This window comes from Salarias fasciatus, chromosome 5, assembly GCF_902148845.1.
Source record: "Salarias fasciatus chromosome 5, fSalaFa1.1, whole genome shotgun sequence".
Lineage (NCBI taxonomy): Eukaryota > Metazoa > Chordata > Actinopteri > Blenniiformes > Blenniidae > Salarias > Salarias fasciatus.
Genome location: NC_043749.1, coordinates 7,057,715 through 7,079,471, shown reverse-complemented (window position 1 = coordinate 7,079,471; position 21,757 = coordinate 7,057,715). Strand labels below are relative to the sequence as shown.

Below are 21,757 nucleotides of genomic sequence, written 5' to 3'. Positions count from 1 at the left end.
GGTAGAATATGGAAACCCCACAAGTCTGCAATCAACCCCTGAAAATATACTTACTGAGTCCGAAGACCTTACCACTACACCATCATGTAGCCTGACTTGTTTTATTAATCTGATTAAGACTGTATGACATCTGATTGTATCATTTTACACTATTGGTGAGATGAGATATGTCTGCAAGCTGTGTGTTCAGAGCCTGTTCATCATTTTGAAACTAGCAATATGGTTTCAGTAATGTGCTCTGTGGATTAGTTTGTATAAAAAAATAATATACATTTCCAGTTTAGGTCTTTTTTTCCTGTTTAGAGATTAAAACACAAGTTGAAAAGCACAGTTTATTTGCTTCAAGATCCTTCATTTTGTTAGAGGTCACAAGCAAACCATTTCTATTTGGATTGGTCTTTGTTTTGTCAAATAATACACAAAAGACAAGAATGTATACATGTACAAAAAAACACACTGATGTATCACCTTCAAAACTCATAAATAATTACAGTGTAGCAACAGTCAGATATTAATGAGTTAAAAAAAAAAAAAAAAATCAAAGTTTTCCACAAAGTTACAACCACTCATTTCGGTTCCTTTTACTTGGACATAATAAAGTGCACATAAGCTGATTAAGCAAAGATGTAAGGTTACCAAAGGCACTGTTATGGGAACGCCACGTCCTCGTCCTCACACGGCTTTCAGACTCCTAATTGTTTGGCTTTCAGAGCAGCGTGGTGGGGTTCTGGTATAGAAACATGTAGGAGTCACACAGCAGCCTGCGTACCAGCTCAGGGGCCTGTGATGGGTGAGCCCGGGCCAGCTCCTCCTCCGGTCGACACAGGAAGTCACCCAGCTCCGGACAAGCCCGGATCTCAGGAATGTTGTAGCCACTTTGATCGTTGCCTGTATGGAGGTTTTGCCTCAAGATTAGCCGTCCCGCTCAGAAAGCGATAAAGCAAGTTGGGAACATCAAGAGCTGCTCCAAACACGGGCCTTTATCTAACATTTTCAAGGCTGCGATATCAGAAAATGAAACAGTCGAGGTAACCAACTGTTTGTACAATCAAAATGAAACAGTAGTGTTGAGGTAATTATTGCCGCTAATGTGAAAAGAAATAAGATCAGATTAAACATAAACAAGCTTGAGCTGTGTCTCACCGTGTCTGTCTGCCATGCTGTCAAAGAAGAGCCAGGAGCCGGGGTCAGGGCCGTATTTCACAAAGGACACGTAGTGACTGGTCTGAATGCAGAGCACAGCAAACAGCTGCATGGTGCGCCTGGGTACGGGGCTGTCGACGGCCACATCTGCTGCTACCGCGACAGCACTGGGAGAGTGATCCTGGCGAGTGGGATGGGTATGCACCTACAGAATACAACAAAGTTGAAGAAAGATTTACATTTTAAGTGTGGCCAGTGGGAACCGTAACAGACAGCAGAGGAATAACTCTAACCTGAGTGTTACAGGTAGCGCAGTACTGTTTGATTCTTCCTGGTTGTAGTTTGCGATCGGGTAGACACTGAAGACACTCGTACTCTGCTAAATGTCCACAGATGAAGCATTCCCTCGGAGCTGTTGAAGAGAGCAGGAGATCTGTAAGCCGTCTGCAGAATAGTGTTCAAATCATTCGGATGTATGATTTGAAGAAGTAACGATAAACTCACCATTGTAAAGAAGGTCTGTGATGTCCAGCGTCAGTGAGGGAATGATGTGTGAAAACATTTTATATTTGTTTCCAAACCTTGGCATTTGAACAATCAGACAAGATGGCATCTGAAAGAGAAATAAAACATAAACTGAATTTACCAGATTCTCTTATGTAGCCAATCAAATTCACCATTTCATACATTCATTCACTCATACACAAAAACAGTGAGCCACCATGCACAGTGAGAAACAAGAAGCCCTGAGCTGCTTCTAAACACACTGTCAAACATGAACAGGGTGAGAATGGGGGGGGGGCTGGTGAATGCCTCCGTCTACCCACTAAGCCACAGTTGCCGCCATCAAAGTTAATACTGTGGTTTAATTAACACAGGGAAGGAAACATAATAAAACCATGGTAGCCTTAACGAGAACCAGGCATTCATTCATTCGTCCCTGCATCCATCGTCCATCCATTCAGTGTGGCAGGATATTAGTGCCAGGCGTACATAACTGAGAGTGAAGGCAGGTGATCAATACATCACTGGAGTCCATGATACTGGAATACACAATGAGCTCACAAGCAGAACTTACAGACACTATGATTCTTTCGTTTCCTCACCGTTTCAAATTTAAGGTCGCCTGACAGGCATGACGTGTCCAGCAGCTGTTGGACGGTCGGAACCTGTCCCATCTGCTCTTTTTCCAGAAAAATCTGTAAGGTGTAGGCACCATGGGTGGATTCTCGTTTGGATCTGAGGGTAAACAAAGGAGAAGTGATTTAACTAAACTACAGTCTTCTTCTTTGAAAGCGTTTGACTTTGAGCAGCGTTCGATCCTACCTGAGCTTCAGTAACGGCTCGATGCAAAACACCTTCTGAAAGAGGACCGTGATGAACTCTTCTGGATCTGCAGGGAGGAATCAGGACGGGATTGTACCAAACTGCATCATTGTTTGATGTGGTGCCGTTTACGAGATATGGGCGTGTACCTTTTTCCTCAGTCTGGAAAGTGTCGCAGCCAAGCTGTTTGCGAAAATTCATCACGCTCTCAGCAGGCACGAAGCCTCGTCTGCATCGACACATTAAGCAAGACTTTTAAATCTGCGCTGACCACATGATAAAACACTGAAGTAGAACATGGAAACACCCACAAGCTTTACAGGACTGTGTTTTTTTAAGTATTAAAAAACAAGATGACTGTTTCACTATCATAAGAAAAAGGCAAAAAGAGCACACAAGGTTCTGTTTTTACCTGCGTAAACTGTTGACTATGGTCCTCAGCGAGCAGGTTATGGGTTTGTCTTTATCAGCAGGCATCGGGCAGATACTATCCAACGTCGCAGAAGTACTGAACAAACTGAGAAGAGAGAAACCGTGGGGTTTTTTTCTTCTATTAAATCAGCTAGGTGTTTATCTGAATATTTTTTACTCTGCTTGTTTTCATTGAACAAGACATCATCTGAATGAAAGGGCTTTGTGAGATTCAGGTAAATCATACACCCTGAGAGGCAGTGAACTTTTTTTTTTTTTTTTTTTACCTGAAGAGGGTTGCATCGAGGTAACAGGAGTTAAAGTGACCCTGAATTCCCTTCATTCTGCCCACTAACAAAGACAATGCCTCTGACTCAGAGACCGGCGCTGCGTCCTCGTCACACTCCTCAAATGAAGGAACTGAAAAAAAAAAAAAAAAAACAAGCAAATGGAAAAGAAATCAAGGATTGAAGTTTCAGTTTCACACGGTTTTCCTGATGTGATCCCAGAAACTCTTGTTTGGCTTGAAAACACACAGGACCGTGAAGGGAATGATTAACCAACTTTTCCATAGAAGGAAGTTCACAGCAAGCGTCAGCCTGACAAACAAAAGGCACAAACTGAGCACTGTTTTAAGTATCTCCGGCGTGTTTTAAGTGTGTGAAAATGCTGTTGGCTGAAACAATTGGAAAGCAGGACATGAGAATCTTTTACTTGACAGTGTGTCTGTTGCACAGTGGTGAATGACAAGACACCAAATGGAATCGAAAACATCTAATCGGAGAGTTTCAAGTACAAACATGACATAATACGGGCACCCTCATCCAATTAGCCAGACGTTATGTTTAACATTCTCATGTTTTGAAGCAGAGTGCACCAGCCACTCCTGTTGCAAAACCAAACTTACATCATTTTATCGACTACTAACTAAATGCAACAGATGAAAATAAGTAAGTGAGAATGAAGTTTGCGAGTCTAACCTGAAAGCGTTTCTTTAAGATGGAGTGTTTCCTCTTCTGGAACAGAAGAGACGAACCTGCTGTCAGGGCTGCACTTTGTGATGGGAACAAACAAGGCTCTGCTCCCTTTGCAGATGAAATACTGCTGACCCCTGTACTGCCCGTCAGAGCAGCCGTTCACCTCATAGTCCTTAAACGACAAGATACTAAATTAATATTGATCATTAATATAGTCGAGCAACTTCACTGCACAGGAGACTCACCAATTCAATCCCCGCCCATTCTTCAGTCTTTCCTGTCGGAACTCCCAACCAGCGGATCACCCCGTACACCGTGATCCCCGTGTTGGAGACCACCTCCACCAGGGAGCCCACCTCCAGGACAGGAGCTTCACGCGCGCTCGGGTTGTGCGAGACGGTCCGCACCGTCTGGTTCTCCGTCACCTGACGTGTACGCGATCCGATATTTGGCATGGAATTGATGCGCGTTACCGCTTTTCTATTTGTACCTGTGGGGACAAACAGGCAGTCGTGTAAGTTGAGTGAAGGAGGCTGAATGCTGAGGAGGTCATGCGATATAATGTTTTTGACACATCCCATGATGCCTGATCAGGCTGAACTCCAGTTCACATTGCACATGAGGTGTGCAGACAGTTGTAGTGCATGGTGTGCAAAAATGTCAGACCATGTGATGCATTCACTTCATTCCAGTGAAAGAGGACCAGTATTTCCAGTTGTGTTATTGAGCTGCTGTCTCTGCAAACCCCCGAGGAGTCACAGGTCACACTCAGTCACCCAGAACTTGACATTTAACAACGTCTTTGGCTGTTTAGAACTAAACAAACATATTTGTGTGTTTCTATAAGCCAATACTGTTACGTTTCGCTCCATTATTTAGGAAAATAACTTTACTGCCTTATCAAAGTAATTATGTAATGACACAAAGGAAAAACAACCTGATTTTTTATGCAACACATTTGCTTGGATGACTCACTTGCACATTTGCTGTTGCTCCAGTGTGAAGATGGGACCACCTGGATTATGTCTGCTGCGCTAAAAATGGGCAGAGGGGCAGGTTTCTTCGATGATAAATTATTGTCACAGTCCTGTGGTAGACAGAGGAACAGGAAAACATATGTTCTGTGATGTGCAGACAGAGACAGACGTTCGTGCTCATCTTTAACTGATGACACAGATAACCAGAGACCAGTGGCCTTGGTCTGATAGTGATCACAAGGCTCCAAAAGATCTGAGATTGATCCAAACCCACCACGAATTCCACCTCGAAGCCCAGCATGTACAGGTCCTCGCGGTGCTCCTTCCTGCCTATCTGCATCAGGTTCCTCACCAGGCCGGGCAGGTGTCCCCTCTTGTGCTTCACCACCACCAGGTCGTCCGGGGACAGCTCGCAGATGGCGGAGAACAGCTGCGGATTGCACAGCAGCTCCAGGCGCTTGCTGGCTCCGGGGACGAAGAGCAGGAGCTGGGCCTGGTGCCTGGTGAGCGGGTAGGTGTCCTCCCTGCGGACCATGCCTCCGGTCTTGGGCCCCCCCGCGGAGCCGCCGCCGCCGCCGCCGCTGCTCCCTGCGTAAAGCGGCCCCACGAACTCTCCGCGCTGCGTCTCCGCCTCCACGCGGCCGATGCATCCCCGGGAGAAACCTTTCCGGGACTTCCCGCGTATGACGATGAAGAACCTCTCGTTTACCCCCCTGCTGGGCTCCATTGGAGAAGTTTAGAGCGCCTCCAGGACGGAGACCCGATGCGCCCTGCAGAGTCAGGCCAGAAACCTACACAGACGCGAATAAATAAATAAAAACAAATAAGTTCAAATATGTGCACGACCGAAGGCGCACAAAAATAATAGTTTCATTGATTACACCTTGTAGGATTTATAGTTTTCCCCAAAAGTAGTCCACCTGCTCTTTTCGTTGCGCATTTCAAAACTTTCATCTAAATTATTTTAAATGTAAAATAAAAACTTACTTTTATTTCTCAAGAGAAATTAACCCTCCATCGGTAAATCCAGTGTTGGGATCAGACTAAACGCAGCACGCTCGCCCGGAAGATCACTTCCTCCTGTCTTCTCTGAGGAGGAGGAGGGTTCAGCTGCAGGTATTTAAACAGCGACCTCCGCGTGACCGACAACGCCCACCTGACCACGCGCCTCTTCTCCGCCCTCAAAATATGAGGATTGATCCAGTCAACTTCCCCAAAGAGATCACTTGACTCTTCTCATGGCATTCTGGCAGTAATTGACGCCCCCAAAATTCTCATGCTGCACTTTTTTCCTTTTTTTTTCCTTTTTTTTTTTTTTTTAATCAGGACGCAGAAAGTTTGGATATTTGTACAACTGTTTTCCATGAAAGTGGGATGCTTTAAATTTAACTGGACATTCTTTAAATATCACAGGGTCTGTTACATTCACTGTGATTGTAACTGATTGTATTCTAATTTTATTGCTATTACATAAAAACTTAGAATGCCCTACTTTCCACATGCTTATTGTTTGCAATCATTTCTGAGTCAAAACGAAAAAGGAAAAACATCTTGATGGTAAACAGTAACCATCTGACCTCATTTTAGCCTGCCACTGGACTTTGAAAGCCACTCCTTCACAATGACACTTAATAGTCTTTTTTTAATATACTTCCCTCTCAGGGTAAAAATGTAGATCAGACCTCGGTTCATGACCTTTTGAACCCTTTTTCTTATCCTGGACATCAATGAGAAATACTTAATGGAATGAAAACTAGTCTACGTGACAGCAACAATACAGTCATTTCAAGTCTATAATTCCTACTTGTACCATAACTTATCCTAATAATAGTATGTTAGCTGACCCAGACCCAGCTCTCTGGCATCAGGTGGCATTTGATTAGTGGCAATGATCCACCAGGTGCTCAAGAGTCAGAATAACTTCAACCAAACCTCAATCATTAACATGAAACACAAGATAGTGGTGCACATTCTTCAGAGAAAAACTCAGAATATAAAAGGCTTACAGATCAGCTGCTGTCATTCTTTCCTCAGCATCTCATGATACGAGTATGTTATCTTTTTTTTGTGTGTGGATTCATCAACAATTGTGTCACCAGACTGCAACACCTTCATTTCTCAGAATACATTATGAAGAAGCTTAGGGAGGATTCATTGTCATCTGAAAAAAACCACATATATTAGTAATAATCACATCTCACTCACTGGAACCGGCAGGAACCAGAGTCTGCACAGAGTGACCAGCATGTTGATGGTAACCACAGGTGGAGTTCAGCACTTTGAGTGACATGTTTGTTCAGGCTTCACAGATGTCACGTCCTCCCCTCTGACGCAGGCGGCTCTGATAGTATCTTCACTTCTCATCAGATTTACATAACAGCCCTCATTCACTCCAGCAAGTGCACAGAGTGTGTACAGTGGCCACATTTCATCACACAGCAACAAACACAGAAGGTATATTAATGGAGAAATCACACATGATTAGATGTTTTATTTAACCTAGATTATTTTGACAATTTTTCTTTTTTCTTATTAGAAAGAAATAGGTTTCCTCTCTGGTGACAGCAATGACAGCAGAGGAGAAAATAATTGGATTTATATTATGAAGTGCAGAAGTAGATCTACTCAATTAGCATATTTATTTCTAGGTCTGAGAGAAGAAAAACATCATGAAATGGTATGAAATCAGTGAAGTCCCTCCATGGCCTGATGATATGCCCAGACAGCTGTTTGAATTCATCCTTTCAACTTGAACATTTCCATCCAACAAATGCAGACGGTCTTCTGGACGATCACCTGATGACGCATATTAAAGACATGCTTTACTCAAATTAAAACAAATTAAAAGTAAACACTGAAAATGGTAAACTTACCCCAGAAGATGTGACTTTGGCAGAAGTTGGAGTCTGTCAATGAAATGAGTCTCATTTTCCTCCTTTTGGATTAGCGGCGCAGCACTTAACATCTGGAACATCACAAATGGTTTAAGTGGGTTCTTCTTGCAGGGAAACTGAGAATATATGTTTTTTTTTATAAATAACTCCAACCTGGGTCATTACTTTCACATGGCTTTGTCCACCGGAGCTGCTTATAGCCATACGGATGCCACACCGATGCCTTGCCGGGATAATAATTGTGGGCAGGAGAAACAGTTCAGGCCTCCTCTCGACGTTATCGCTGATGTTCTACGTCAGAAAGGACAATTCAGGGACAGATATGGAAGACTTGTCAACACTTGAACTTCAGAGGTGAGGTTTCTGCACCCGGACATTCTGAAGTCGGCCTCCGACTTCATTTGACCGGGAGAAGTCGAGGAGGAGGCTGTTGAGGATGATGCCAGACGGGGTTACGATCCTGCTCCCGAAGGCTCGGCTCAAGGAACTGCGAGAACGCAGAGACGACGGATAAGATCGGAGAATGTCACATTGCCCGGGAGCACATACCACACATATCGTGCCTGTGTGTTCATACAAGTCAAACTGTAACACAATCACCTCGCAACAGACACCATGAGGTTATCGGATCCCATGACTACTACCTGCCCACCTATCTGCTCCGTCTGCGCGGGGTGGCGTGAGGAGTCGTACTCGGACGCATGGGAGGAATTCATCCACAGCTCGTCTGCTTGACTCTTGCTATATTACAACAGACATGGGAGATGTAATATTTGTAAATAAAAAGTTTGCAAGTGAATTTTGAAGTGAGTTTAAACACGTTTTTTTTTTTTTTTATGTCTACAAAATACTTTAAGACTTTGAGTAAATCTGTGTTTGAGAGTGTGGTTGTAAAGCTGAACGGCCCTTTAAAGTGTCTCGTTGTACCTCAGTATGTGAGAGAGCAGCTCCGTGACTGAGGAGTTGGACGTATTTCCATCCAGAACAGAGGCAGCAGCTGCTCTCAGAGCCTTTATGGGAGCATAATGCAATAAAATCACGAAAATCACAACCATGACATACACTTCAATCTGCAGTTACACTCTGAAATCCAGCACCTCTGCATTCAACTGATGGGTCTGATTTTCTGTAGCGTTGTTCTCACGCAGATGAAAATCCTCCAAAAGCTTCAAAACTGATATCAAGGCTGCACCGGCAGACGGAGGAGGAGGAACTTGAATTATAAAATCTATGAGAAAAGTCACAAAATGTTCATGAAGACACCCAGGATATAGATGCACTTGCTTTGCGAGTTGGTCTTTACCCTCAAAGTGTCCCTCCAGTGGTTGTTGGACCTCTGCAGTGTAGTTACTGATGTCCACTCGGCTCAGGACTCCTCCATTCGCTCGCACCTTGGATGGAAAAGGAAAAAAAAATTGACTTTGGACATGTTTTTCACCCTCATCAAACCAGGCTGTATCAGATGAGATTTTCAGATACCTCCTTCACTATCTCCTGTGATAAGTTTCCGTTGTAGAAACTGGACAGTCCGGCCTCCAGGACTCGTGCCAGAGCGGGAATCCTCACGACCGACCCAGGACTCAGGGCTCGGCCGTGTGGGGCGAACATGTCCCTGAAGCGCCGCGAAAGCTGCTCACCTTGTACCTTTGACAGTGCATCAGCTAGAAGAGACAACAAATACGTCAGCACTGATACGGTTCCCTCAGGTGAGATGAATGCATTCGGAAATAGAGCTAGTTTGTCTGACAGAGACTGCGGGATACTGTGAAACCTCCTCTGGCCACATCTGCTGCTCTACTGACAATATCCTCCCAGGAGAGCCTGCAGGAATACTTGATATCAAATTTTTCATTCAAGCACCTTGGAATATATGTATTCCTAATAAGTTTTTCTACTTTTACCTCCCAAACAGACGGTGAGCTTGGTGCAGCCCCATCAGCAAACCAGGCACTCCAACCTGAAGACCTTGCTGAAAATGGTTCACAGACGTTAAAAGATGACTGATAATGTTCAATTGTCTCTCCTTCCTGGCAGATTTACCTTCAGCTCGGACACGTTTCGCAGCATCTCCACTCTGAACGACCTCGGCGCAGCCCCTTGAAAATTGATCACCTTGGTTTTATTGCTGTAGACGTCATGAACCAGCATCACGCCTCCTCTGCAGGAAGTGAAGAAACTCTGATGGAACCTTATAAGATCAGACGTCTGAAAGTGCAAAAACTACAGTGAGAGATTCACAGACCCTCCGACACCCGACGCATGTGGATGGACGACACACAGGCACAAAACGGCAGCAATGGCTGCATCCACACTGGAGCCACCATCGAGAAGGACTTTTTCCCCTACTGCAGTACAGTCTTCATGATCTGACACCAACACACCTTTAAAGGAGACCTGGAAAGAAGCTGTGGTGAGAAGAACCTTACACTGTTGGGTTCGGATGATGAATTTTATAGAAAATGACGTACCAAAGGTTTATCGAGGTAAATTTGCAGGACCAGAACAGCTGTGACTACTATAACAAAGACAGCCAGAAATACATAGACTGGCAAAAGTTTGTTCTTTTTGGAGTAGTCCTTCTCGTCCTCTTTGGCGTTTTGGTTGAATAAATCTGGACTTCTGGAGTCTGGATTGAGCTCAGTCAGCTGGATGATATCTGTAGTAGCAGTGAGAAAACATTAACATGGCTCAACACTTGATGGGTTCACAAGGTAAATTTGAATGGAGCAGTTTTCAGGAAGCAGATCCTGCCTGTTCCCTGAGGCGACTGAAAAGCAGGTGTATGCAGTGTGTATATTCTCACCATGTTTTTGAGCCAAGTCATTTTTGGGGGAGTCGTCAGCCAAACGAGAAGAACCAAAACTGTTGTAATTCAAAGGCGACTGCAGGTAAAGCTTGGTTTCTGACATCCTCACTCAGAAACACAGCAGAGCTGCTTCGCTAGTTTCCCTGATCTCAGCAGCTGCACCTAGTCCGGACTAACGACCTGCTTCTGTCAGACTGTGAGCAGTTCAGTGTCATTTGGGAAATGTCATTTCTCTCCAACCATAAAAAACAAGACAAGCTGCAAAGTCATACTTTGTTTTTATTGAAGTATAAAAATGGTATTAAATAATACAGGTGAATGTTGGTACTTAAAACACATCCCTTCATTTTGCATAGGCTGCACTTGTTAATCCACATGTATAGATTCAAGTTCACACCAACAAAACTAAAAGAAAAAAAGAAACGTCTCATTTAATGAGGAAAACACTTTCAGTCTGACTTTAGATACAAGACGAGTTTAAATAACAATGTAGCTGCAGGAACGGGTGACACGTTTAGTGAGAATCATAAAAATCTGGAAATCAGAATCATCCTGTAAGGTATGAATGTGTGTGGTTATCAGGCATGTTCTGTGAAAGAGGGGGTCCCATGTGATAAATCCCGGCTGTACGAGCGGAGCTTCAGTGGCTGAGGCTGCGGTGGCCCGGCTGCTGGAGCTGAAAGGAATGGGACTGGACTCCTTGGCGAACGCGGTTCTGGCGCTGCATGGCGTTGCGAGAGACGTAGTGTCGGTCCGCCCAGGCCTTGGCCTTCTGGATGCAGGAGATCTGTGTTACTTCTGACACAGTCTTCGGCTGGGAAAAGGCTACAGGCGCGGCTGGAGCTGAGGTGCTGCTGCTGCTGCTGCTGGTCTGAACTGTTTGCTCAGCATCTGACGCGCTGAGAAGAACACAGAGAGGGAATTCAATACGTTAACCGTCAAACCCAGTATTTGAACATAACCGATGCTGTGCTCTCACCAGTCAGCCTCCATGTTTGCAGATGCATTTCCACAGGGGCTCGGGATGGACAGTTGATTGTCGACTAATAGAGCTTCCTGGTTTTCTGCTGAGCCTGCTTCTAAATAAAGACACATGACAACAAGGAAGCACGTTAGGAGTACAGTTCTCACACATTTTGTGTGACATTGTATTTTCATGATAAGTTCTATCAACATACAGACTGATTGATACAAATCAGGATGCGTCAGTGTCAATTTCAATCATCAATCCAGAAACATTAGAGGACAATACATAAGTTTTATGATTTTTTTTTTTTTTTTTTGTATATTAATGAGATGAATTTCAACCCTACAACAACAAGCAGCTTTCCAGCACGTTACACATGTGGCTGTTTCAGTGTTTAGCTTCTGATATGAAATGCAGACTATAAAACGCTCTTCTGACTGACCTTGATGGGTGACCACATGCCACCCTTCCTCCCCAGCCTCTCCAGGCTTCACATCCTCGGGGGTCTCCTCCACTCCTCCGAAAATCAGACGGCTGATGGTTTTGAACATGGCTGTTTGTTCCTGCTGTGTTTGTTTCTCGTTCAGTCAAGGGGGGCTGTTTAGAAAATGGAAAAGAAAAAAAAAGAAACATTGGCTCATATAAATGTTTAGAGATAGAAATATAATTTTCTTATGAACTAAACTATGCTTCAGTCTTGAACAGTGATGAAGTTTTTAAGGTGGTCCCTCTGAGGAAATGAGTGTCCCACCCCTTATCTAATCTGTTTGACTGTTTGGGGGAGTGTGTGTGTGTGTGTGTGTGTGTGTGTGTGTGTGTGTGTGTGTGTGTGTGTGTGTGTGTGTGTTTGTGTGCTTGATGCCACTAGAGGCTTTCTGTAGATTATTTTTCAAAATTCAAGCAACCAGGGGTCAGCTGATCAGGAGGTCCAATGAAATGTCTTCTAGTACAGTGGCTTGAATAAGGATGCCCACTCCCCAACATTTCATTGTTAGTCCATCTGTTTGTGGATACATGGGGGAGGGGCTCCTTTCATGAAAAACCTGCTCTGCACCAGCTATATGCTGCAACACTGAACATTATTAATTAATAACTATTATGTTGAGAGATGCACACTGCAGTAAAGTGGTGTATTGTTCTGGTCTGCTGAAGACACAGACCTAATGGATCCTCTAAAGGGATCCAAAGCATTAATAATGAAGGATCATAATGTTTTCTCAATGAATGAACTCGGTTTTAATGCATTTCTTTCAATTCAGTATTCAGAGGCGCTTCTTTGATTGTCACAATAACGGAACGATATATGTCAGATCTTTCATTAAAAAAAACACATGAGCACTTATCAAATGTATTTTTTATGTACTACAACTAACAACAACAACAAAAATAATAGTAATTCACTGGTGACATGCAGAGTGGCTTCAATATAACGGTCATATCTGTAAATAAATAGTCATCGTCGCGTCCTTACCTGCGTTTTCTCTCTCAGTTTGACTCGCAGATCATCCTCGAATGAGAATCGGGTCAGAAAAATAGAATTCTATTTTTGGAATATGACTGTAATCCGCGTAGAAGCAGCAGATCGCAGGAACAACACTTTTGTGATGTATTTCAAATATTCAACCGACCTGAGACAACAGAAGACCCGCCCCCTGGACCCGCCCCCTTCAGCCAAACCACCAATCAGAAGCCGAGGAACGCGTTCAATTCTCACCAGAGACTAAACATTTCCGTCAAGATGATTCCCCCTCAGCTGTGACCACGCTCCCTCCAGTCCTTTGTGTCAACTACACTGGTAACAACCTCAGTAACACAGTATTATTACCTGCCGGGTGGATCTCTGGAATGACAAATGAGTGCATTGGACAGTTTAGTGGTCAAGTGAGAGAGACGAGCTGGAGATGGTTTGGTCATGTATGTGCGAGAGACCATAGCTCTGCACGGGAAAGCATGCTGAGTGTGGAGAGGAAGGTTCAGATGGATGCAGTGAAGGAGGACACGCAGGCTGCTGGTGTAAAGAAGGATTCAGAGGATATCAGTAGAAGAGTATCAGCTGTGGAAACCTCTAGCATGAGATTAGAGGGAGACAAAGGCAAAGCTAATCCTTGATTTCCTTCAGCGTGTTCTCTTTCTTTTCATATTCAATGCCATGCTCCTTGTCAGTGTAAATTTATATGTTTATGATGAACTAAAGGTAATTCAAGCAACATCACTTTCAAATGAATAGAATAAAAACAACAGAACACTTCCAAAAACAAAGATCAATGTTGACAAGTGCAGAGGAACTGGTTACACGAGGGCAACTCTTTGTTTCCCTCCAGTGTTTTAAGATGCTCCACTGACACTTCACTGTTATGGAAATAATTCTTTGATAGAATTGATACAAAGTAAGTTTCACAGATTGTGTCAGAGTAAAATGGGGTTTGATGTACCAAAACCTTCCCTCCAAACATGACGACAACTACTGTCTTCTCACTGATTTTGTTTTTACAGATAATACAGCTGTAAAGCATTGTTTTAATACTCCATACAACTTGTTCTGACTTTTACAAAGGCGCCGACTGATGCTGAACATATGTGTTAAGGCGCCACCTAATGCATTGGCATGTACCTTTCAGACATGGTGGATGTCTCCCTTCCAGGAGAGGACGCACTTGCTCCACTGAAGCTGCGCGCTCCGGGTCGGGACCTGACGCACCACCATGTGCTGGATGTGAAGGTGCAGCTTCATCAAGACTCTTATTATCCACGATAATTACTTTACGATAAGGATCGATGTGGAAACTGCTGATTAAATTACGAATATCTGTCGCAGCTCTTTATTTAATTCAGATTAAAATGGATTTTTAAATGAGTAATTATAAGGAGTGTTGGGACAAACGTTGAGTTTAGAGGTTTGACAACACATGGCAGACATCATATCAGACTTTAAATGTGTAGATGGATTGTTGTTATACAGTATCAAATACAGTGTGTGTGATAAATCCCAAATTGATGGGTTACAGAAGAGAGACTGGTGGGTTTTCATCCCATGTCCGAGTGTCCGCGCCACCCCGCACCCCGGCCGCATGTGAAGTCACAGCTATGGTTCCCCCACCCTTCCTTGTCTGCGGGTCGACACCATCGGATTCCTGCGCGTAAACGTTGCGGGTCTCATGTTTTTGTTGTTGTAAAGTGTGTGAGCATGAAGGCTTCTTCCTGAGCACTTGAGCGGTGATACGTGAGGTGGGGAGGGCCCTCGGGGCGAGCACACCCCTCCTGCCTGTGTCAGAGTATTTCAGAACAGAGGCCAGCATTTAGTCACTCCGCATGAAAGCTCTTCATATCACGTAGTTGCTGAAGTCCACTCCGACTTGTGGATTGCAGGAGGACACTGCTCAGTGTCTCATCGGACACTTGGACCACGATCAGATCGTCATTTTTTTCTCCTCTTCCTCTTAAAAAAAAAAAAAAAAAAAAGTCTGTGCGTCGTGACCGCAGGATACTTTTACGCACGGTTATTTTACGCTCAAAAAAAGGACAATGCCGCGATCTTTCTTGGTCAAAAAGTACTTCGCCAAACAAAAGCCAAACTACAGTGAGCTGGAATGTCAGAATGGTGAGTTACGAAGTTGTTTATTTCTCAGTGAATTATGAAAGCATCCTTATATAAGTGACGCCAACTACACAGAGGTCCGCTGCTTTTCTCGGCTTATTTAGAAAGTTTAGACAAAAGTACCAACTTTCTGTGAACGTTCTGGGTTGGAGCCCGGCTGGACCGCAGACCGGGCTACACCCCGATCAAGTCGGGGCCCGTTAGATGCACTTTCCCCGTTTCTGCAGCCAGACAGAGCTCCATTCATGTTACAAGCTCTTGTGAATACGTGGGAGGAAACGGCCCGTGGAGCCTTCCCATGCCTCCAACTCTGTGCTCAGTTAAAAAAAAAAAAAAAAAAAAAAAAAAAAGAAGAAGAAAAAAAAAGTTACAGCATAATATTTATAGCACATCTGTGCAACAGGTGAAAGAAATTTACAGCATGTTTGTCAGTTTGTATTTTGTAATGTGTTTGATAACCCTGTCTGAAATCAATGTGTTTCACTGTTTTTACTGACCCGTCTCCTCCTCTCCCTCCCAGACGCTTCACTCGATAGGTATCCTCTGGCTGAGCTCTCCTCGGCCGACAGCAACTCTGCCGCCACCTGCTTCAGCACAGGTCTGGTGTGGGACCTGAGCGTCCTCCCCGCCCTCTACCTGCCCGCCTCCCAAACACAGCCGTCGGCCGCCCCGGGCCCCCTGGACCTCAGCTCCCCGTCCAGCCTCAGCAGCAGCGCCAGCAGCAGCGGAGAGGAGGACGAGGGACGCACCTCGGACCCCCCCAGCCCCGAGCCCGTACACACGTATGCCCCTCGCCAGCGGATGAAATGCACGGGCGTCATGGCTCACATCAGCCCCCCGGAGGAGGAGGAGGAGAGGGAGACCCCCGTCACGGCGGCCAGGCCGGCTTTCCTCTGCAAACACTGCCCCAAAGAGTACACCAGCCTGGGGGCCCTGAAGATGCACATCCGCTCACACACCCTGCCTTGCGTCTGCACCACCTGTGGAAAGGCGTTCTCCAGGCCGTGGCTGCTGCGAGGACACATCCGCACTCACACAGGTAAGAGCCACAAAGTCCTCCACATCATCTCACAGCGGCTTAGCTCCACCTAACTATTGATCCAGATGAGCGAGACGCGATTGGGCGACGGCTGGCATGACGTGTTTCTGTCTCTGGGTCAGTCCCTCATCATCTGAGCTGTGACTTATCCATGACAATCAATGGGATGAGGACAGCACTTGACCAGCTCACATTATCACAAAGGGGAGCTCTCTGTGGACTCTGCCTTCATTGATTACTTATTGTGTTTAATGCACCAGCAACAATGGCCTGTCGGCCAATTATCTTATCAGGGCTGCAGGGGGAGAGGGAGAATAGGGCCACTGGAGTTACAAAAGGTTTAAAGAATACCTGCAGGGCTCCCTGCTATCTGTGAACTCTTATCTGCTGCAACTTTTTAGCATACTAATCGTATTCAGCCCTGATTGAATTATGCTAATTCAGTCAGGCTGTGTTCCCACCAGCTTATCATGTGATACAATAATAACAACACATTGTGTGTGTTTGTAAGTGCTGTTAATAGAAACCCTTTGAGATTCTAGCGATGCCGGTTTAGCTTTACGGTGAAATGCTTCCTCCGTGTGTCTCCAGGCGAACGGCCATTCTCCTGCCCCCACTGCAACCGGGCCTTCGCCGACCGCTCCAACCTGCGGGCTCACCTGCAGACCCACGCCGAGGTGAAGAAGTACCAGTGTGGCGTGTGCTCTCGCACCTTCAGCCGCATGTCGCTGCTGCAGAAACACAGCTCATCGGGGTGCTGCTCCACGTCGGTGTGAGCCGCCATGGGAGAGACCGAGGAGGACTCACTCTGAGGAGCAGAGCGGCCGAGGGCTTTGTGGCCATGGAGGAGACATCCCAACAAGCCCGGCTCGCCTGTCGAGGACCTTTAAGACCGAGAGCATAACATGGGCCGCTTTAACAGACCCTGGGGGGAATCAAACCTTCGCTGTGGATCTGACTTTACAAGCCTCTTAGCTTCTCTCCTTTAAAAAAAAAAAAACAAAAAAACACCAAAAAACAGCTGAGGAGCTGATTTTTCTTTTCATTCAATCTAGACTGAGGTCTTGAGGCTGGACCAAATATGAACTGAACAGCCAACGCAGACACACACTTGATACCAGTCCCCTTTGTTGCTGTTGTGTGCATTCCAAACACCAAGTATGTAGTGAAGTCATTGGGGTAAGAGGTGCTCTTTCCTGTCTCTGTCCCGGTGCCGGTCAGCTCAGGCTCACGGCCTAGACACAGCTGCTCAGAGGTAGGGGAGCGTGGGTGGAATAAATCTCTTAGCGTGCCTCAAAACACACACACACACTCACACACACTCACACACACAAAGGCAAAAGCACACACAGCTGTCCCTGGTACTGTGGTGTAGATAGACGAGGTGCTAACAGGTGTTAGAGCCATGACCTTCGCTGGTTGATAGCAGGTGACTTCCACTGCCCTTGGTTTGCTTAAAAAAAAAAAAAAAAAAGAGGAAGCATGTCATCGAGAAAGAATGGCATCGGTTAGTGTTTTCCTTCACCGGCGGGGATCGTTTTAAGCCTCTATTTTGACTACATCCAAACCTGGTCTTTAATCTGATGAGTTTCAGAGATAGGAAAAGCTGCTCTCTTATCATCCAAAGAAGCTCCACGGTGCCGCTCTGCTGTCAGGTGGATGGCGATGCAGGCCATGCACTCAAGGTTACCACAGTGTTAAGTATACCAGCCAAAGCCATATAACTTAAATGAATCAGTGCCTTGAAATTGTGTTATATTTTAAAAACCAAAACGTGCCTTTTTTTTTTGTACCTCATTCACATGTCGTGGCCTTAAAGTTAAAAAAAAAAAAAAAGTGGATTGCAGTATTAGTAGGAATTAGTTTTGAAATGTAAGAAGGCTGGGACCAAAGATGTTTTCAGTTTACACCATGGATACATGGTTGCCTATTATGTGACGAGAACCTTGTAAATGGACAGTACAGTGATGAATTTTTACCTTTCCTAAGCATTTTATGGCTGTGTTTTCTAGTGCAATGTGCAGATGATGTTTTATTTGAATTTTTTTTTTTTTTGTACCATGCTTGTGTGTTCACCTCTATTTCCTGTATGTCATAACTGAAACGTTTTCATCAATAAAGTAATTTATGTTTATTAAAACCCGCGTCGTCGCTTCAGTTTCATCCCCACTTTCAAACCGTGTGCGGTTTAGAAACGTTGGGTTTATAAAGGCCTGTTAGATCATTAACCGGGGAATTTCTGTTCAGTGTCGAGTAATTAGGCGTGGGGAGTGAGGCGGCCTTTGTGCTGCGAGGGAATTGCAGATGTGCAGGTGAACATGTTATATAATGGATGGGAACAACTGACTGCACCTGCTTCCAGTTTCCACCTGCCAGTTACTTCTTGCTGTCGCTGTGCAAACATTGCTGGATAGCCCGAGTGCCTCACAGTCCCTCTCGTGATTAAACCCTTGTCAGGACCCTAAGGAGGAATTCGAGTTAATTATATCCCTGATAGCAGCAACATAAATACAGCATATAGTCCATATATCTTTTCCAAACTCAGGGAGAGTGAAACATTCTCCTCTTCCTGCGGCTAGACAATGAGTCAGACTCCTCTCAGACTGGAGCGATGGGTTCCCATGGCTCCGGCGCTCGCAGCCACTAAGTCAGGCTCCCGGCCGGCGCGGCTGTCAGTCAGCCACTCGGGCTGCGTGGGCTGATTCCGCGCCGGGCTCAGCACTGTATGAGGTAAGTTGTTCCACGGTACGGTTCCTTATTTCCCTTTGAGTCAGGGAAATGTGCTCACAGCTACGAGCCGGGACGGCTTCTGCGGCGCGTAGCGAGTGATTCACCTCGTACACTCACGCCCGCTGAGGAAAAGCGCTCTGAAACATCTGTGTGCAAACGCCGACCGGGCCCAATGTGGAACTAATGTCGGAGTCCTTGATTGTGGTTCCTTGTGGCCTTATGTTCCCATGTATTTTTCCCATAATGCTCCTGGATATAGGGACTATTAAAAGCTCAGCTGTTGGAAGTTAGCACAGGACTATTTTGATGATGTCAGCTGGTGTGTCCTGAGGTGAGGGTGTTAGCTCTGCTGTTAGAGACAATGGAAACCTCCAGCCCCCCCCCCCCCCCCCCCCCCCCTCTCCCCCCCCCCCCCCCCCCCCCCAGCCCCCGCACTCCACCCCGGTCCCCAATTTAATAAACCTCTGCCTCAAGTTTATTGATCTACAGATGATTTTCATTTTTGTCATCAGTCCCAATTTTCAGAGGCTTCTCATATAAGATGTGGTCTTGGCAGAATATGAGAGGGCCTAAACATATTTTAATCTACCCGCTTTTGGCTCCTTTTATTTTCCTCTGCCGTTCTTACCCAGTCAGCATTTTCCTCAGGACTTGTGGAGCCTCAGTTGACCAGCATACTCAACATTTCAAGTCTGTGCTGCATCATACATTACTGTACGTCTTTCTGCCTTTTTATAGAGAATTGAAAACACAACATGCTCCCCTTCCCGTTCCTGAGGGAGAGTGGAGGGCCTGGATCTGAAATCTGAGAGCGTTTTCCTGCTGTGTGCTTTACAGTGCCAGAGCACTCACTGTAATTTACCAAAAGTGGCTGCTATTTATGCCATAAAGCATGTGTTTAACATTCCTGAACCCCACTGTGTTTGTGTATTCCTCGCTCACTCGCTAGCTCTCTCCCACTCACTCTCTGCCTGCCTCTACGGCTGTATTTCTATTTATGTGTGTGTGTGTGTGTGTGTGTGTGTGTGTGTGTGTGTGTGAAGTCAGTGGAAATGGTCCCTACAGAGCTGCAGCCCTTTCGCTCTTCACAGGAGGATCATCTCTCTCCCTCTGAGACAAGGCCGACAGGAAGTGGGAGTTTACATTGGCCTACTTTGCTCAGAAAAAGCAGCGCCGGGTTGAGGAGCTGCAGAGCTCAAGAGCCGTCTCTGCTGCTGGACTCCGCCACTGCCAGCGCCATGTCCCATCCCCCCATCAGCTGTCCCACCCATGGCCGCTGCTGCAGCCAAGTTTTCGGGGTGGAGCTGGGTGGCCGGGAACTACGGCGCGGCCTTCGGCGGCCTGGCGGTCGGGGCTCCAGGTCTGGGAGACAGGAAGGAGCTGTCAGCATCCCATAAACAGGACTCATCCTGCACTCATGACACATAGGACCTGGAGAGAACTCTCCCAGGAAAAAAAGCCTTCAAACACTCCTTCCCCTCCAGGCTGGCGCTTCGCTGATGAACCATAACACTGAATATGCATTAGCGGCCCGTCACACTTGTGACCGTCACCTGAGAGTCAGTTGTTGTTGTTTTACAAACACGATGCATTCCCTTCACAGTAAGCCGATTATCACCAGCGGAGAAGTCTAAATCAAGCATGCTAGTTAGGATATCAGTGTGAAATGCAAGCCCTCCAGGGCGGCGGTAACAAAGCCATCCTCGTTCTTTATACATTGTATAAAATCACTCCCATAACGCCTCTCACCTCACACAACACTCCCCCGGCCTCCTCCGCAAAGATTAGCACCTCTCAATGTCTATCACCGTGCTCAGCAGCACTTCATTACTCTCTCATGTTTTGGTGTTTATAAGTTTTCCTCTCTGGAGGGACTTTTTTCTCTCTCTTCCTTTCTTCTCCAGCGTCGTCGTCTCCGTCTTTAAAGCTCGGAGTCTCGATGTAAATGTCAGAATCCGGAGCTAATCCCCGCACACAGGCCAGAGACACAACCGCTGCATCTGGTAAATAAGAAGGCCAACAGCGGTAACACCACAAGTATGCCTAATGATGGATTTGATCAGGCTGTGGAGTTGCCCCAAGGCTGCATTGGAGAAGTGGTTGGGTGGGTTTGGGGATGGGGGTAGGGGTGCATATTAAAGAGTAATGAATCACACACTCAGTCACAGGGTCGCCGGCTATGAATGTGCTCTCTGTTGGTTTTCCTGGAGCCTGGAGTTTACTAACTGATGACGCAGGCTGGACTTGATCAGAGACATGTGTTGCTGCAGACTCGATGCCAGTGAGAAGCATAGCGAGAAAGCGGGGAGAAAGGGGGAAGAGGTGGGAGGACGGATGGCGCCTGTGCTCTCTGCTTTTCCTCCATGTGTCCTTCTGGGCATTGCCTCACACTGGGGCTGATGGGATCGCAGTGGAGATGTAGGGAGAAAATAAACCTGACTTCTACCCTGGGACAGGAAACAAGAGCTTCTCAGAAAGGATCCTGACCCAGCTTTTTTAATCATCATTACTCCCAAATTCTTGTGTGGCATCTCACCAAGCTGAAGAGCAGCACGTCCACTAATGCAATAACAGTCATCCCCGACTTCATCCTGCAACTAAAGAGGAAAGAAAGAAAAGTTATGAAACCTAAATCTGTATTGAAACTTCTGCGCTATCGCTTTAAAAAGTCCCTGGAGAAGCACTTCGGTGTTGAGCTCAAGGCTAACGTCAGCACGTTGATTCACACAGAATAATGTTGCAAATTACCCACCGGTAAAAATTAAGGCAATAAATGACACAAACGAAAGGCGCTTTGTTATAGTAAAAGCAGTTTTCTGTTCATATATAGTTACAAAACCAACAATGATTACCTATTAGCTATTTTTGGACGTGATCTTGCTGCGGTGACAG

The 21,757-nt window shown here is 45.7% G+C and overlaps 3 protein-coding genes across 3 annotated transcripts; 1 reads left to right on the top strand and 2 right to left on the bottom strand.

The window, feature by feature from the left end:
• Positions 1-318: 318 nt before the first annotated feature.
• On the bottom strand, positions 319-5,939 carry cyld2 (cylindromatosis (turban tumor syndrome) 2). The gene is made up of 14 exons (XM_030092479.1): positions 5,822-5,939; positions 5,109-5,625; positions 4,833-4,944; positions 4,103-4,347; positions 3,861-4,029; positions 3,168-3,300; positions 2,882-2,986; positions 2,619-2,698; positions 2,470-2,536; positions 2,250-2,382; positions 1,648-1,756; positions 1,437-1,555; positions 1,144-1,348; positions 319-888 (listed from the first exon to the last, which is right to left on the bottom strand). The coding sequence occupies exons 2-14, from the start codon at positions 5,559-5,561 to the stop codon at positions 707-709; spliced, it is 2,112 nt and encodes a 703-aa protein (XP_029948339.1). The 5' UTR covers positions 5,562-5,625; positions 5,822-5,939; the 3' UTR covers positions 319-706.
• A 1,371-nt stretch (positions 5,940-7,310) lies between these two features.
• LOC115389087 (glutathione hydrolase 7-like) lies at positions 7,311-9,361 on the bottom strand. The gene is made up of 9 exons (XM_030092480.1): positions 9,208-9,361; positions 9,032-9,119; positions 8,826-8,956; positions 8,656-8,738; positions 8,329-8,469; positions 8,098-8,215; positions 7,882-8,019; positions 7,708-7,799; positions 7,311-7,630 (listed from the first exon to the last, which is right to left on the bottom strand). Exons 1-9 carry the CDS (start codon positions 9,334-9,336, stop codon positions 7,627-7,629), a joined length of 924 nt encoding a protein of 307 aa, XP_029948340.1. The 5' UTR covers positions 9,337-9,361; the 3' UTR covers positions 7,311-7,626.
• A 5,386-nt stretch (positions 9,362-14,747) lies between these two features.
• snai1a (snail family zinc finger 1a) lies at positions 14,748-17,971 on the top strand. Its single transcript, XM_030092704.1, has 3 exons — positions 14,748-15,099; positions 15,617-16,135; positions 16,727-17,971. Exons 1-3 carry the CDS (start codon positions 15,024-15,026, stop codon positions 16,909-16,911), a joined length of 780 nt encoding a protein of 259 aa, XP_029948564.1. The 5' UTR covers positions 14,748-15,023; the 3' UTR covers positions 16,912-17,971.
• The last annotated feature ends 3,786 nt before the right edge of the window (positions 17,972-21,757 follow it).

Bases quoted from the DNA above. Each gene is read 5' to 3' on its own strand.
- cyld2 (XM_030092479.1), bottom strand. From the start codon at position 5,561: ATGGAGCCCAGCAGGGGGGTAAACGAGAGGTTCTTCATCGTCATACGC. The intron at 2,987-3,167 runs GTAAAAAAAAAA...CTCTCTTCTCAG, and splicing joins CTCGATGCAACCCTCTTCAG to TTTGTTCAGTACTTCTGCGA. The intron at 2,699-2,881 runs GTAAAAACAGAA...GTGTCGATGCAG, and splicing joins ATAGTCAACAGTTTACGCAG to ACGAGGCTTCGTGCCTGCTG.
- LOC115389087 (XM_030092480.1), bottom strand. From the start codon at position 9,336: ATGTTCGCCCCACACGGCCGAGCCCTGAGTCCTGGGTCGGTCGTGAGG. The intron at 8,216-8,328 runs GTGATTGTGTTA...GCGTTCTCGCAG, and splicing joins CTCATGGTGTCTGTTGCGAG to TTCCTTGAGCCGAGCCTTCG. The intron at 7,800-7,881 runs GTTGGAGTTATT...GTGATGTTCCAG, and splicing joins ATGTGAAAGTAATGACCCAG to ATGTTAAGTGCTGCGCCGCT.
- snai1a (XM_030092704.1), top strand. From the start codon at position 15,024: ATGCCGCGATCTTTCTTGGTCAAAAAGTACTTCGCCAAACAAAAGCCA. The intron at 15,100-15,616 runs GTGAGTTACGAA...TCTCCCTCCCAG, and splicing joins TGAGCTGGAATGTCAGAATG to ACGCTTCACTCGATAGGTAT. The intron at 16,136-16,726 runs GTAAGAGCCACA...GTGTGTCTCCAG, and splicing joins ACACATCCGCACTCACACAG to GCGAACGGCCATTCTCCTGC.